The sequence below is a fragment of the Salvia hispanica genome, chromosome 4 (assembly GCF_029641045.1).
Source record: "Salvia hispanica isolate PSC_SH4W2 chromosome 4, Shi_PSC_v1, whole genome shotgun sequence".
In the NCBI taxonomy this organism is placed as follows: domain Eukaryota; kingdom Viridiplantae; phylum Streptophyta; class Magnoliopsida; order Lamiales; family Lamiaceae; genus Salvia; species Salvia hispanica.
Window position 1 is genome coordinate 5,039,644 of NC_142695.1, and position 12,760 is coordinate 5,052,403.

General features: G+C 32.5%; 1 protein-coding gene across 2 annotated transcripts; it reads left to right on the forward strand.

Annotated features, from left to right (window-relative positions):
- The first annotated feature begins 3,783 nt into the window (after positions 1–3,783).
- Positions 3,784–9,242, forward strand: LOC125196504 (3'-5' exonuclease). Of its 2 annotated transcripts, none has more exons than XM_048095037.2 (7): positions 3,784–4,102; positions 4,182–4,528; positions 4,720–4,875; positions 6,519–6,649; positions 6,753–6,911; positions 8,369–8,479; positions 8,633–9,242. In XM_048095037.2, exons 1-7 carry the CDS (start codon positions 4,059–4,061, stop codon positions 8,690–8,692), a joined length of 1,008 nt encoding a protein of 335 aa, XP_047950994.1. In that variant the 5' UTR covers positions 3,784–4,058; the 3' UTR covers positions 8,693–9,242. The 2 variants fall into 2 exon arrangements, with proteins under 2 accessions (XP_047950994.1, XP_047950995.1); XM_048095038.2 differs by having other exon boundaries at positions 3,786–4,102; positions 4,187–4,528.
- The last annotated feature ends 3,518 nt before the right edge of the window (positions 9,243–12,760 follow it).

Here is a 12,760-nt window from a genome sequence, read left to right on the forward strand (position 1 = left end):
AAAAATGAAATAGCTCATTTTCAATCAAGTATTTATGGATACGATCAAAACTATCTAGATTTGTCCTAGATATGACAGATCGTCAAACGTAGCTCCTTGAAACGCCTAAACTTTCAACGGAAATTGAAAAAACTCATTCAAGCCTAAACTTTCAAATGAAAAAAAAGGATAACTTCATAATACGAGTATAAATCATTATTATATTGAAAATTGTTACAAGTTAAGATCTCAATCAAAGGCAAGAATTCAAGAAAGATCAAGAAGAATAAAATCAAGAAAATTTTTGTCTAAATTTGAAAGTAATATTTTCCTTCAAAAAATGTATGAACCTCATGTGCAATATAAATTTAAGTTACTACTTTCTATAATATTAACGATGAGGTTAAACACTAAGGAAAAAGTTTCTATAAGCAAAACACCAGTTAATAAAAAAAAGGGGAAAATCAGATTTCGTTATATGACTTATATGGATAAAGTAATTAATTGAGTCATTAATTTTATGGAACGATATCAAAAAGAGATACTTATTTCCCAACTCAATTAAGCTCATAAATTAAACCACATGTAATATTAATCACCAACACATATAAAGATCCAATTTAAAACTTAATATTATCGTAAGAAATAAGAAGAAAAATGATGGCTGTAGGAAACAATACAGTAAATTGCTTTCACATGGTTGCGCTGATCATGTTTGCCTTCGCCATTGCTTCTCTTTTTCGATTAGACAAAGGTGTCAACGTTGTCCGCCTAGACAAACCGATTTTCTCCAAAGCACAACAAAATGCAACTGAAAATGGCTGCGATTTGTTTTCCGGGAGATGGATATACGACACTTCATACCCTCTTTACACCGAGGGAAATTGCTCGTTGATTGGGGATCGCTTTACCTGTGCGAAATATGGGAGAAAGGATTTAAAATATCAGAACTGGAGATGGCAACCACATCAATGTGATCTTCCTAGGTAAATTAAAAAGTACTTATGTCTCTTTTATTGGAGAAACATTTGTATCATACTATATGATGTATTTTTTTGTTGAATTAGGGTTAATGGGACTACATTGTTGAAGAAATTACGGAATAAAAAACTTATATTTGTAGGAGATTCGTTAGATCGAAATCAATGGAGATCTTTGATGTGTTTAATCGAACCATATCTTCCACCTGCTACGAATAAAACATTGGTCTCGGAGGGAAACCTCAAAAAGTTATACGTAGAGGTACTCTTATGTGCAATATCTTTTATTTATTTCTTTTTCTTTTTCTTTTACTCTTATTGTGATGGAAGGTGTGAAGGATTACAACGCGACCATTGGATTTTATTGGTCGCCGTATCTCGTGGAGTCAAGCGCAGACCATGTAGGCGCAAGCGCACAACCAGGACTGACGGTGCGGATTAATTCCATCGAGAAACATGCGCGGCATTGGAGTGATGCAGATATACTAATATTTGACACATTTCTTTGGTGGGCTCTTAAAATTGAAAGCATGTAAGAATTTTTTTAGTTAGAACATTAGTTTTTGTATGAACTAGCTTAAAGGTATGAATGCAATAGAGTATAGTGTTGCTTTTGCTTTATTATGCTATTTTTAAATATTGTATTTTCTCACACATTTTTATTTTTCATGCATCGATTTCATTTCACAGTCCTGATGCAGTTTACAAAAAAGTGGAATCATCACAAAGTCCATTTGAAATTGCTCTAAATACTTGGTCAGAATGGCTAGAGTATCGTATCGATCGTAATAAAACCAAAATATTCTTTACGAGTTCATCACCTATTACAGTCGGGTACGGTTTAACCATATGTATATATGTTCTCACAAATTTTTAGTTTTGATAAGAAATTACAAAGATCAACTTTCACCTTGTACCCTTAAAAAAATTAATTATCTAAGCTTTTTGCTAAATATACGCTAATTGCAGAGAAACGCCTTGGGGTACTAATCTTGGATGCTACAACGCAACAGAGCCGAGAGCTGATGATATGTATTGGCAAAACCATCGAAGAGATTTGATGAAGGTAGTTGAATCTGCGATAGAAAATCTCAAAGAAAAAGGTGTAAAAGTTGATTATTTGAATATAACACAACTGTCATGTTATAGACAAGATGCACATCTATCTGTATATACTCTACGTTACAAAGATGTAGGTTTCAAGCTTCGAAACCCTGCCAAATCAGACTGTATCCATTGGTGTCTTCCTGGAGTTCCCGACGTTTGGAATCAGATTCTCTATGCCTATATTATTAAACCCTAGTTTTTATTTGCATGATTTTGTTTTCAAATCGTCTTTGTAAATTTGAAATTGAACGGATCATTTTATCGTTTCTAACTTTCTACTATGTTTTTGTTCTTATAGAGTGTTCATGTTGTAGCCAGGAAAGTGATAATAATTAGAACTAAAGAAATACTCCTATATACATTATCTATTATGTATGGCGAACATATAGAAAGTTACTATGACCTACTTTTTACTAATCTTTTTAATCCCATTTTTACTATACTCCCTCCGTCCGCCATTAGGAGTCCCATTTATGGACGGTACGAGTTTTAAGAAATATTAAGAAAAATTGATGGAAAAAAGTTAGTGAAAGAGGAATCCCACTTATATATATTAGTTTTAAGTTAAATATGAGTGAAATGAGTTAGTGAATGATGACACCATATTATCATTTATGGTAAATGTGAATCGGAACTCCTATTCACGGACAGAGGGAGTACTTCTTAAAACTCTGTCCTATCAAATATGCTCTTATATTGGTGGATAGAAGAAGTAGATTTTGAGAAATATTTTGATCACTTAAAGATGTTCTGACTCAGTTTAGGGTTTAGGAGGTGTAGCTAAAAAGTAAAACATACACTCACTACGATAGACAAATTCATAAAGGTTGCATTATATAGTACTCCCTCCGTCCGATAAAAGATGTCATACTTGTGGGACGACACAAGATTTTAGGAAGTTTTGTTTTGTGTATCAAATGGAGAGAGAAAATATATTTTTTATATTAATGTGAGAGAGAACTTTTTTCAAAAATAGAAATGTTATATCTTATGTGGGTTCAGTAATATTTTGGATATTTGCCACTATATTTAGTAGTAACAAACTAGGAGTCCTCTTGTGCTTATAACACCATAATTCAAAACTAAGACTAAAGCTACACTCTTGGATTTTGAAATGAATAGATATTAAAGCTCACAAATTTTAATAAATAGTTGACAAAATATCAACAAGGTAATATCGTCACTATGTTATCATATGATAATCAAAAAAAGTACTACAAAAAAATATCAACACATATTTATTGATATTTTATCTACACTATATTGAAATTTTTAAATTAAAAAATTATTAAATAGCTAAGATTTAGTCTTAATTTGTGATTGCTAATTAGGTAGCAATTGATCACACCCAACAAACGAATTATCTTTTTATTTGTTAAAAATTTATAAATTTGTATAAGTATAAAAATATTAGGAATATTATATTACAAAATATGGTCACATTCTGATCAATTTTAATATTTAAAAATGAAATACTATTAAATTAAGAATTTTCTTATTTTCTCAATCATCTAAAATAACCTTTTTTATATTGCTAAATACTACAATATCTTTTTATTAAAATAATTATTTTTATTTTTTTCTAATTTATTTTATTTCACTGTTAAAAGTTAGGTTGATTGTCATTTAATATATACAATGAATAGATCAACAAAATTAAAATTTCATAATTCAATAATTTTATTTTAAATATAAATCCAAAATATCAACAAGAAGTTTATAAATCAGTTTACCGGCGAAAGAAACCTTCCCGCCGCCGCTCTTGTCTCAATTTGAAATTATTCTTCTCGATTAATCGGCGGCAAAATCGCCGATTAAACCCATTTCCGGTATTCTATTCTCACCGATGAAACTCGACCTCCTTCCTTCCTCGCGACTTCTCTCTCATTTTCTTAATTTATCCCACGGCGTTCGATTCGCCGGTTAGCCGATTTTTAAATCTCCTCGGAAACTGCATTTTAGGGTTTTATCGGAATTCAAAACACACAGAAAATGTCAATGCGTGGAAGCCTTCGACAATTGAGAAGCCTCCTCTTGTGAGTCCAAAAACTCTTCCCAAATTTATATGCTCGGTCATAATTGAGTAATTTTTTCACTATAAATGATTATGTGTAGTGTAGATAGCAGATACGAATGCAAAGTGCCCGCGCAATTGGGGAAGATTTTCGAAAGGGGGAAGGGGATGGAAATGCCTAATTCGGATTCCGATTGGGATTATCCCCTCACCGATGAAGATCTCCGCGCAATCGACGCCGTAATTTCCTCCGTTAAGCGCCACCGGCTCGATGATGATGCCTCCGCCCGCTCTCCGCCCAAGCTACGGCGGCGGTTGCCCAGCTCTCTCTTTGCTTCTCAGCAGCAGCAGCAGCAGCAACGGGGTTTGAACATTCGAAATTCCCCCTTTTCTTCTTGCTCTAGCCGCTGTTATGGTAGAACTAGATCCCCGGTTTCACATTTTCAAGGTATAATTATTTTAATCTCGTATCCTATTTTATATTGAAGTTCCTACGTGCATATAGTCAATTTAGCTGCCATTTCTGTTGGTGTGTGAGACCTGTTATTCCTTTATCTTCCTGTGTAAAAACAATTGTTTTATCAGCCCTTTTCTTTTTTACCTTCAGAAATGATAACCTTGTGCTTTGTTTTTGCTCAGAGGTAAAATTTGGAGGTCGTATTGTGTATAGCAGAACAACGAAAGAGGTAGAAAGATCTGCACAGGAGCTTCTAGATTTTGTAGAAGCTAAGAAAAAGAATGGTAGTCAGTGCTACCTTGGTCTGGATCTCGAGTGGAGACCCTCATTCAGAAGAGGTATATCCTACGTAGTAACTACAAGAATTAGACTGAACTGATATGCTATAATTATTCCATTTTTTTTTCATAATTATGTGAGGCCAAAGGTGCCAATTTGAATCTGAAAATGAATTCAAGCACATGAGCAACTTGATGCTATCATCATAAGCGATAAGATGCAACTAGGTGATACCTAGAAACCTTCTCATCGGAATTGATTGTAATTATATTCCATGGAGCACTTGTAGTGGGTTGTATTAGGGTCTTAGGGTTATCAGAATGGGCCTGTCTGTCCTGGCTTATCCAGTGGGGCCAAGAAGTAATTAGTGGCTTCTCGTGTGACCGGGGTATGCATTCATGTCCTTGGTGGTTGCTATATGTCATATGGCGAATGATGAAAATACATTTTATAATTTGTGATTATGTGACTGAGCTTAGTCAAAATGACCTCAAATAACATGAAAGTGAAACAAAATGCTTCTTTTGTAAAAGGTTTCTAGACTCAAGAGTGATCCATAATTTTTTATTGATCTTTATACCTTCAAAATGAAATTGGAGATGGCTCAAGAAGGCTCTCTACTCTCTAGCTGAACCCCCACCTTGCTTATTTTGCCTCAATCAACCCAACATGTTTATCCTTTTTCAAGTTAAGTACTCTTGCACAATGCCCAAGACAAATGAGTTTTCTTTCCTATATAGAGACTGGAGATATATATACCTGTAATATCAGAGATTAGTCCTACATCAGAAATCCATGGTCTTAAGGCTCCTTTCAATCATTAATTCTAATTTAATGCGCGTTTAATGTTTCATTGTTGGAATCCTATTTTGCACTTCCTACTTTCTGAACTAAAAAATAGGAAGGAGACATACACCAATTGATAAATTCTAAACAATGTACAGGGAAACTAGATGTGGTTGGTGGAGAATCTCAGATGTGTATGATAAATTAGGATACTTTCCACACCATAAGCTTTGTTATCAATGGGACTCAAAATTAAAATTTTCATAACTCTTCTATTTTTTTCCACAATTGTTTAATTATCACTGATTCTCTTTATTTCTTTTCAATTAAATTGCTACTCCAAAAAATATAAAATAAAAATTATAGAAGTTCTTTAGATAATGAAATGAATTGCACATTGACCATTTCTTGTATATGCATTTGAACTTTTGGTTTTGGCATACCACTTATGTATTTATTCTATTTATTTGTGCTAAATATAAGTGATTAATTTCAATTTTTTTCTGAAAGTTTTGAGTGAACCAAAATATTGTGTATTACTACTTACTAGCATGCTCTATCTGCCAATTTTGTCATTGCTTATGTACATTATGCCCAATTTACGTCCACAAATATATGGCTAGATGCTGAATCTTATCTTAGATTCTGCAGCCACATTAACTTGTTTAGGTTTGGAAACAATCATATTCACAGGAGTAAGCTGGGCTATTAGGAACCAGTATCACAAGAGTAAGCATCAGGGATACATTTGAGAAGGGACAAAATTTTGAAGATGTCAGTGTGTTTGTGCTTCTTTAGGAATGGGAACTTTATTTCATATAAATTGTTTCAGTTGGTTATGTTGGGTGTGTTTTTTTCAACTAGGACGTGTGAACACAAATTGTCTAGTCCATAAATTAAATTGCCATTTTTGCAGGTGTTTCACCTGGGAAGGTTGCAGTTATGCAGATATGTGGCGATAATAGCTGTTGCCATGTGTTGCACTTATTTCATTCTGGAATTCCTAAAAATTTGCAAAGCCTTCTTGAAGATGACACTTCCTTAAAGGTACTGATTTGCATATTCAAGTATCAGAAACATTATTTGAAATTTTAGTTACATCTTTTATATTCTTATTACAGTCTATCATTTCTGCTTCATATGTGCATAGGTGGGTGCTGGCATTGCAAATGATGTAAGAAAGCTTTGGAAAGATTACGATGTATCAATCAACACTTTCCAAGATCTTTCTGATAGAGCCAATCAAAAGCTTGGAGATCGTAAGAAGTGGGGTTTATCATCTTTAACTGAAATGCTGTTATGCAAACAGGTACTTGAACAATAACTCTGGAAACTTTTCATTTTGGAGAAAATTTGAAAACTTGCAATCCGAGATTATTTTCTTAGTTGTACTACAAGGGTGGTCGGCTGCGGATGTGTAAATGCATGAAATGATCCTATAATCACATATCCTTGGTTGGCCCTTAGAGGTCCGTTTAGGCCAAAGTGGAGGTAGCAAGGGCTACCTAACATCTAGCCTCTTCCTGACTGTTTTGCATCATTGTTTAAAGGATAGTTGTCATTTAAATCATAAGTTTGCGTTCATTTGTAGTCAATCCTTTAACCTTTTGGACCGGAAATTAAAATCGTTACTTTTTAATGTTTAACACTTGTCCCACAATGATTTTTGGGTGTTTACGTGTATCAGTTTAGATGATGTGCCGCTTACGTGTATTTGTTTACATTATGTCACTGACTATGTGGCACAAATGTGTACAAAACAATGTTGTTTTGGTTTCTGAAATTTTGATATTACAAAGTTCTCCAAACCATGGCTTTGCCCATCTCTCTCTCTCGGAGGGCATAGCTTGACCTTCATGACGGCCATCACTTCACCCCCCAACTTCCGACGGCATCATGCTGCCAGCCACCAACATTCCTGTCACATCCCTAAACCCTAAAAGGAATATAAAAATTTCTTATTTATACAAATATCACAGTTTTGAGGATCACCAACCGATTTTGTTTTTTTCACTGGACGACAAATGTATTGTCCATTAGGAAACTCTGGATGACACATCACCCACTGTTTTCACCCAAGATTGGATGGGTGAGACAATTCTGAAATATTAAAATGTTATGATTTAAATTTTTGGTTTCAAAAGTTATGAGATTGACCATGGTCAACACAAAGTTATGATATAAATAGCAATTATCCCTTATTTAAATTCGATAAGCTACATGATCATATATACATTATCATGTTTAAGATTTCTGATCCCCCGACCATGACCTATGAATGGCTAGGGTAAGTGCTGTAGGCAAGAACTAGGTATAGAACCCCCCTGATCTTAATCAAGCATCTTAGAAATCAGTGTTTGTAAATAATTTTTATTTTTAAGTTTACCTGTGCAAAGTGTGGTGCATTCTGTTGCGACTACAGCTGCATCCGGATTCTGCCACAAATTAAAATGTGCATATAGCCTTAGATGCCAATACTGTCATGTCTTGTATGTAGACCTTGTGTTTTTCTAATTAGCTCATGCTTTCACAAATTTAGCAAATGCAGTTCCTTACATATAAATTATGATTTTAGAGTCATACTGCTCGTATTTTACTTGGATTCTCAGCCTGCTTTAAACTATTACACGAGTTCCCCTGCTATGAATATTATACGGTGGTAATAAACAATGATTGCATGCATTGTTCACTTGAAAGCGCTGATTTGTTATCTTTAGAATAAATTCAACTTCGACCTACTCTAACTAGTGTGATTGATTCTTGTAGCTCCCCAAGCCAAATATACTCAGGCTAGGCAATTGGGAAGTTAATGTTCTATCACACGAACAATTAAAATATGCTGCCGTTGATGCATACGTCTCTTTTTACCTTAATCAGGTATACTTATCCTCAATTGTGTACATTGAGCTTTCTTCTTCCCCTTTGTCAGCTTTCCCGTGGCTGTCTTATCATATGTATGAGATCATCTTTTGTACTTTTTATATATTTCTTGAGCTTTTGTCTAGAAGTAAGTCTTCCTACCTGCTCCAGGTTTTGAATGATTTACCAGATCCTGTGATCAATGAAACAACGCAAATGGATGCCACATAAACGACACCGATTTATCATATATTTATTGCACTTATATCATCTCCAGCTATGTGCTACACAACTTGCATCCACAGTCCGTAATATATACGCCCCTGCATATTGCTGAGACTCGTTGCTATTCTGGGAGAAAGTATGGCTCCACATTCTGCTGGTTCGGTGGAATCCCCGTTTGTTTTGGGATAATGGACAATGGTTCTTAATCTTATAAAGAACCAGGCTTCTCGATTTTTAGACTAATTTATGTGATTCTTTCAACATTATTGAAGCACGGAAGAGTAGTGTTCTTCCGTGTTTCATATATTATGAGTCATGAATCATGAATATACTTTTTGCTGCATGGAACATACTAAAAAATATGAACATATAGTGGATGCTCATGTTTATTATTGATTATACAATGTCCTTACTAGGCACAAGTTAATGTGTTGGGACAATTGTAATAAACCACTTACATTCTATTGATAATTTTGATAGATAGATTCATGTGTGGATAGTTACGATGTAGTTCATTTGTCTTTCGGAAAAGAAAGAAATGAGATCATTAAAACAACTCATACAATTGAAATTATGTGTGCAAACTTGTTCTAGTTGTGTCTAAGTTATAAAGTCCATTTTTTGCAAGACGAGATATATCTATAGCTTAGAAAGGTATACGGATGAAAGTACGGAATGTGACACACACTAGCTTCTGGTTCGACTATTGGGCGAAGGATGGGTTCCTTGTAGGATTATTCTCTACGTTGTTCTTGTTGTTTTTATTGTTTGTCTTTTCGGATGAGTAATGTTGGTTGCATGGAAATAACCTATTATTCTACCTTTATATATGGGCGAATCTGGGTTCTACTAGTATTTTCTTTTATAAAAAAATGAATTTTCAAATATGTTTCTATACTGTAACCGAAGTTGGTGGGAGTATACAACATTAAATTGATATTAAGTATGTATGCCCCTTGAGAAACAATTAATAATTCACCAATCCATGATTGAATACAAACTTCGATTGCAAGGAATAATCATCTCAAATAAAACAAACTTCACCAATTTCTTTAATTTCACTATCTTATAGTAGTACAAATTGGAAAAAATGGCATTAATTAATCAGAAATATGGTAGACATTAAATGAGGGTTCGTTCCCAACTTCATCGATTTGATACATTGTTTTGATTGAAGGGCATGTGTCTATTGGATATTGGGAGTGGGGTGCCTCAATTTGAAAGATGATAACCAATTTAACGAACATAATGCCATGTGAGTGGACCCAATTTAAATAAAATGAAAGTCTTTTTCAATCAATGATCTATATGTCTATATTCATTTTTGAGATAAATGGTCTATGTATTTAGGGTGGCCATGTGGGGGTATGGGATGCCATTTGCAAATGGACACAATCCCATTGGTGGAGTTTTGTGGGTAAAATTATTAAGATATAATATTCTATTAAAGTATAATCAAGTAATAATCATATATTTGAATGTGTTTGGATTTAAAGCGATCTTATAATACAACCAGAAATTATAACCACGTCATCAATTAGAAAATTAAGTAGTGAGGATTGTTGATCGTGGTATATTTTGATTTTCACCCATGTCATTTTACTTGCTTGTTTTTATTTGCCGTGAAAAAGTAATTATCGTTGGTTGTAGATGTTGCTTGGCGTGGTTGTGTGTCAGTTGCTTTTTATTGTGTTTCTCGTTGACAATCTAATGCTTTGTTGTGATTAGATAAGACTTGGCATTTGTAGTTTTTTGTTGTTCGGAACGTTTAGATTTGATTTTTGATACAACTTATCTTTTATCTTTTTATGCTGCTTGTTGTACTTATTCTTACGATAAGTTTATAGCTTGCCAATGGTCTTGTTTAACCATTTTTTTCATAAAAAAGGATATAAGTCGTATATGATAATGATATTCATCTTTATTGTTTACTACAAAAACCAAATCAAATTATTTCTGATTTTGAGCTAATTGACAGACTTGAATCAAGACTTCTTTGGCCAATTGAAATAGAAAAAAATGTTGAGTTGCTTTCAGAGGCAGACATTAGAAAGTTACAGCCACTAATAAACTCGTGTCGACTAATCCTATCAAATCCATAATTATCAACATAAATTTTGTGATGTATCTTTGAAGCTATGATAAAAAAAAGGCACCATGGTTAATTAGTTTATTATAGGATGGAAATCATATATTAGTACTATAAGATCTAATTTAGCACAGCTTATAATTAATGATACGTACGTACATGACGTGTCAATCTTATCGTGTCTGTGAATCATTGCAAAGTATGATTAAAGATTAGTGGAGTACTATAATTTTATTTAGAAGATAGTCTGTGAACTAATTACTTTACTAAGTATTACTTACTCCATATACATAGAGATTGGATAAATTCGTATTATAAAACAAAATATATAGTATAGTCCTAAAGTCATGTTAATTTACAGTGATTTTATTACTTAATGAATTTGTGTCCATGAATTTGGATTTAACATAGGGTGGAAATTTCATTGTTTTGAATTCATCAATTTTCACCCAACGAAATTTATCATGTTTCACGAATGATACATCATGTGTTCAAACTTTATAGTTCCTATACTTTAAAATGAATTTTATTCAATATAGAAAAATTTAACAAATTTTATAAATAACATAGTAGAGTATATAAATTGCCATTTAAATGCCTTAGTGATTTAAAATTTATCTGAGTATGAGATTGGCACGAAAAACAAAGATTCACATGAAATCATTCAATTCTTGCCAGAATAATAAAATAATGGTAGCACGATTTTTTCAATGCTATTAATAATAAAATATATCATTTTCACAAAAAATACCCAAATTTATATATTTGAAAACTTTGGCTATTAAGTAGTATATATGTATATGCGCGTTATAGCGTGTATGCATCTATTATTAAGAAAAAAAATAATTATGAGGTTAATTATTGGTGGTAGACAAATTCAGTGGGAAATCGCAAATTAATTATTCTTTTAGGAATAACAAAAAGTTCACATGGATAATAATCAATCACGAAAGAGACTCCAACTAATATAGAGGACAGTAGTGTGCATAAGTCCTCTAAAAGTCTAAATAAAATACCCTACGACCTTAATAATATTATCTTTTAATTCTGTCACGCACAATGGAGGTCCATAAAAATATTTAATTTTATTAAAATAAAAAATGTATAAAGAAACTTGTTTATTCGAAAAATTATATGAAATAGAGGTTCATTCTTTTCAATCCTTCTAAAATATAGTTTAGTTTCTTATTTCTAAATGTATGTTATTATAATTTTCTTTTACTAAAATAATCATATACTCCTAATAATTGTGGATTTACGTTATAAATAAAAAAAATGATTAAAATAAGTAAAATTACGAAAGCTGAGATCATGGTGATGTTGATAAAGTTTATCAAAGTAATCTGTCGGTTTGTTATTAAATTTATATAAATTCCTGTATTTATTACTCTTGTAAGTGTAATCCCTCAAATCATAGAAAAAAGTGATAAACGACATCCTAAAATCATAATTAGATGACTAAATTACCCCAACAAGTTTGTAGAAATTGCAAAATTGGATATGAAAAAGACCTTGATCTGCCGACATTTTTGCCTAGCGTGTGTTTCCGACATACAAGAGAGAGAGACGGTTGTCAAATTTTCATAATCGAATATATTAGAGTAGATTTCTTACTTTACGTTGTCAAAATTTCAAAATCGAATATACTTTCAACTTCTAACTTTAATATAAATTATTCATTCTCATTTTTCCCTTTGCTGCGTCAGAATTTTAATTCATCCAAAACTATTAAATTATGTGTGCGATTACAATTTACTTTTAAATAGTATGAGCAACCTTTGTTATCCATTTATTAAGTTTGTCCTTATTTTTTTCAATTAATAATTATACTTTATACTATTTCAAATTGATTAGTTTGATTGAATTCTGACTAGTTTAGTTAGTTTAGTTATTTGAAAAAACTAGAAAAGATTATAAATACATGAGCAAGAATTCTATTTATAAATGATCACCACTGGACTACCAATAATTCTCTACGTAAAATC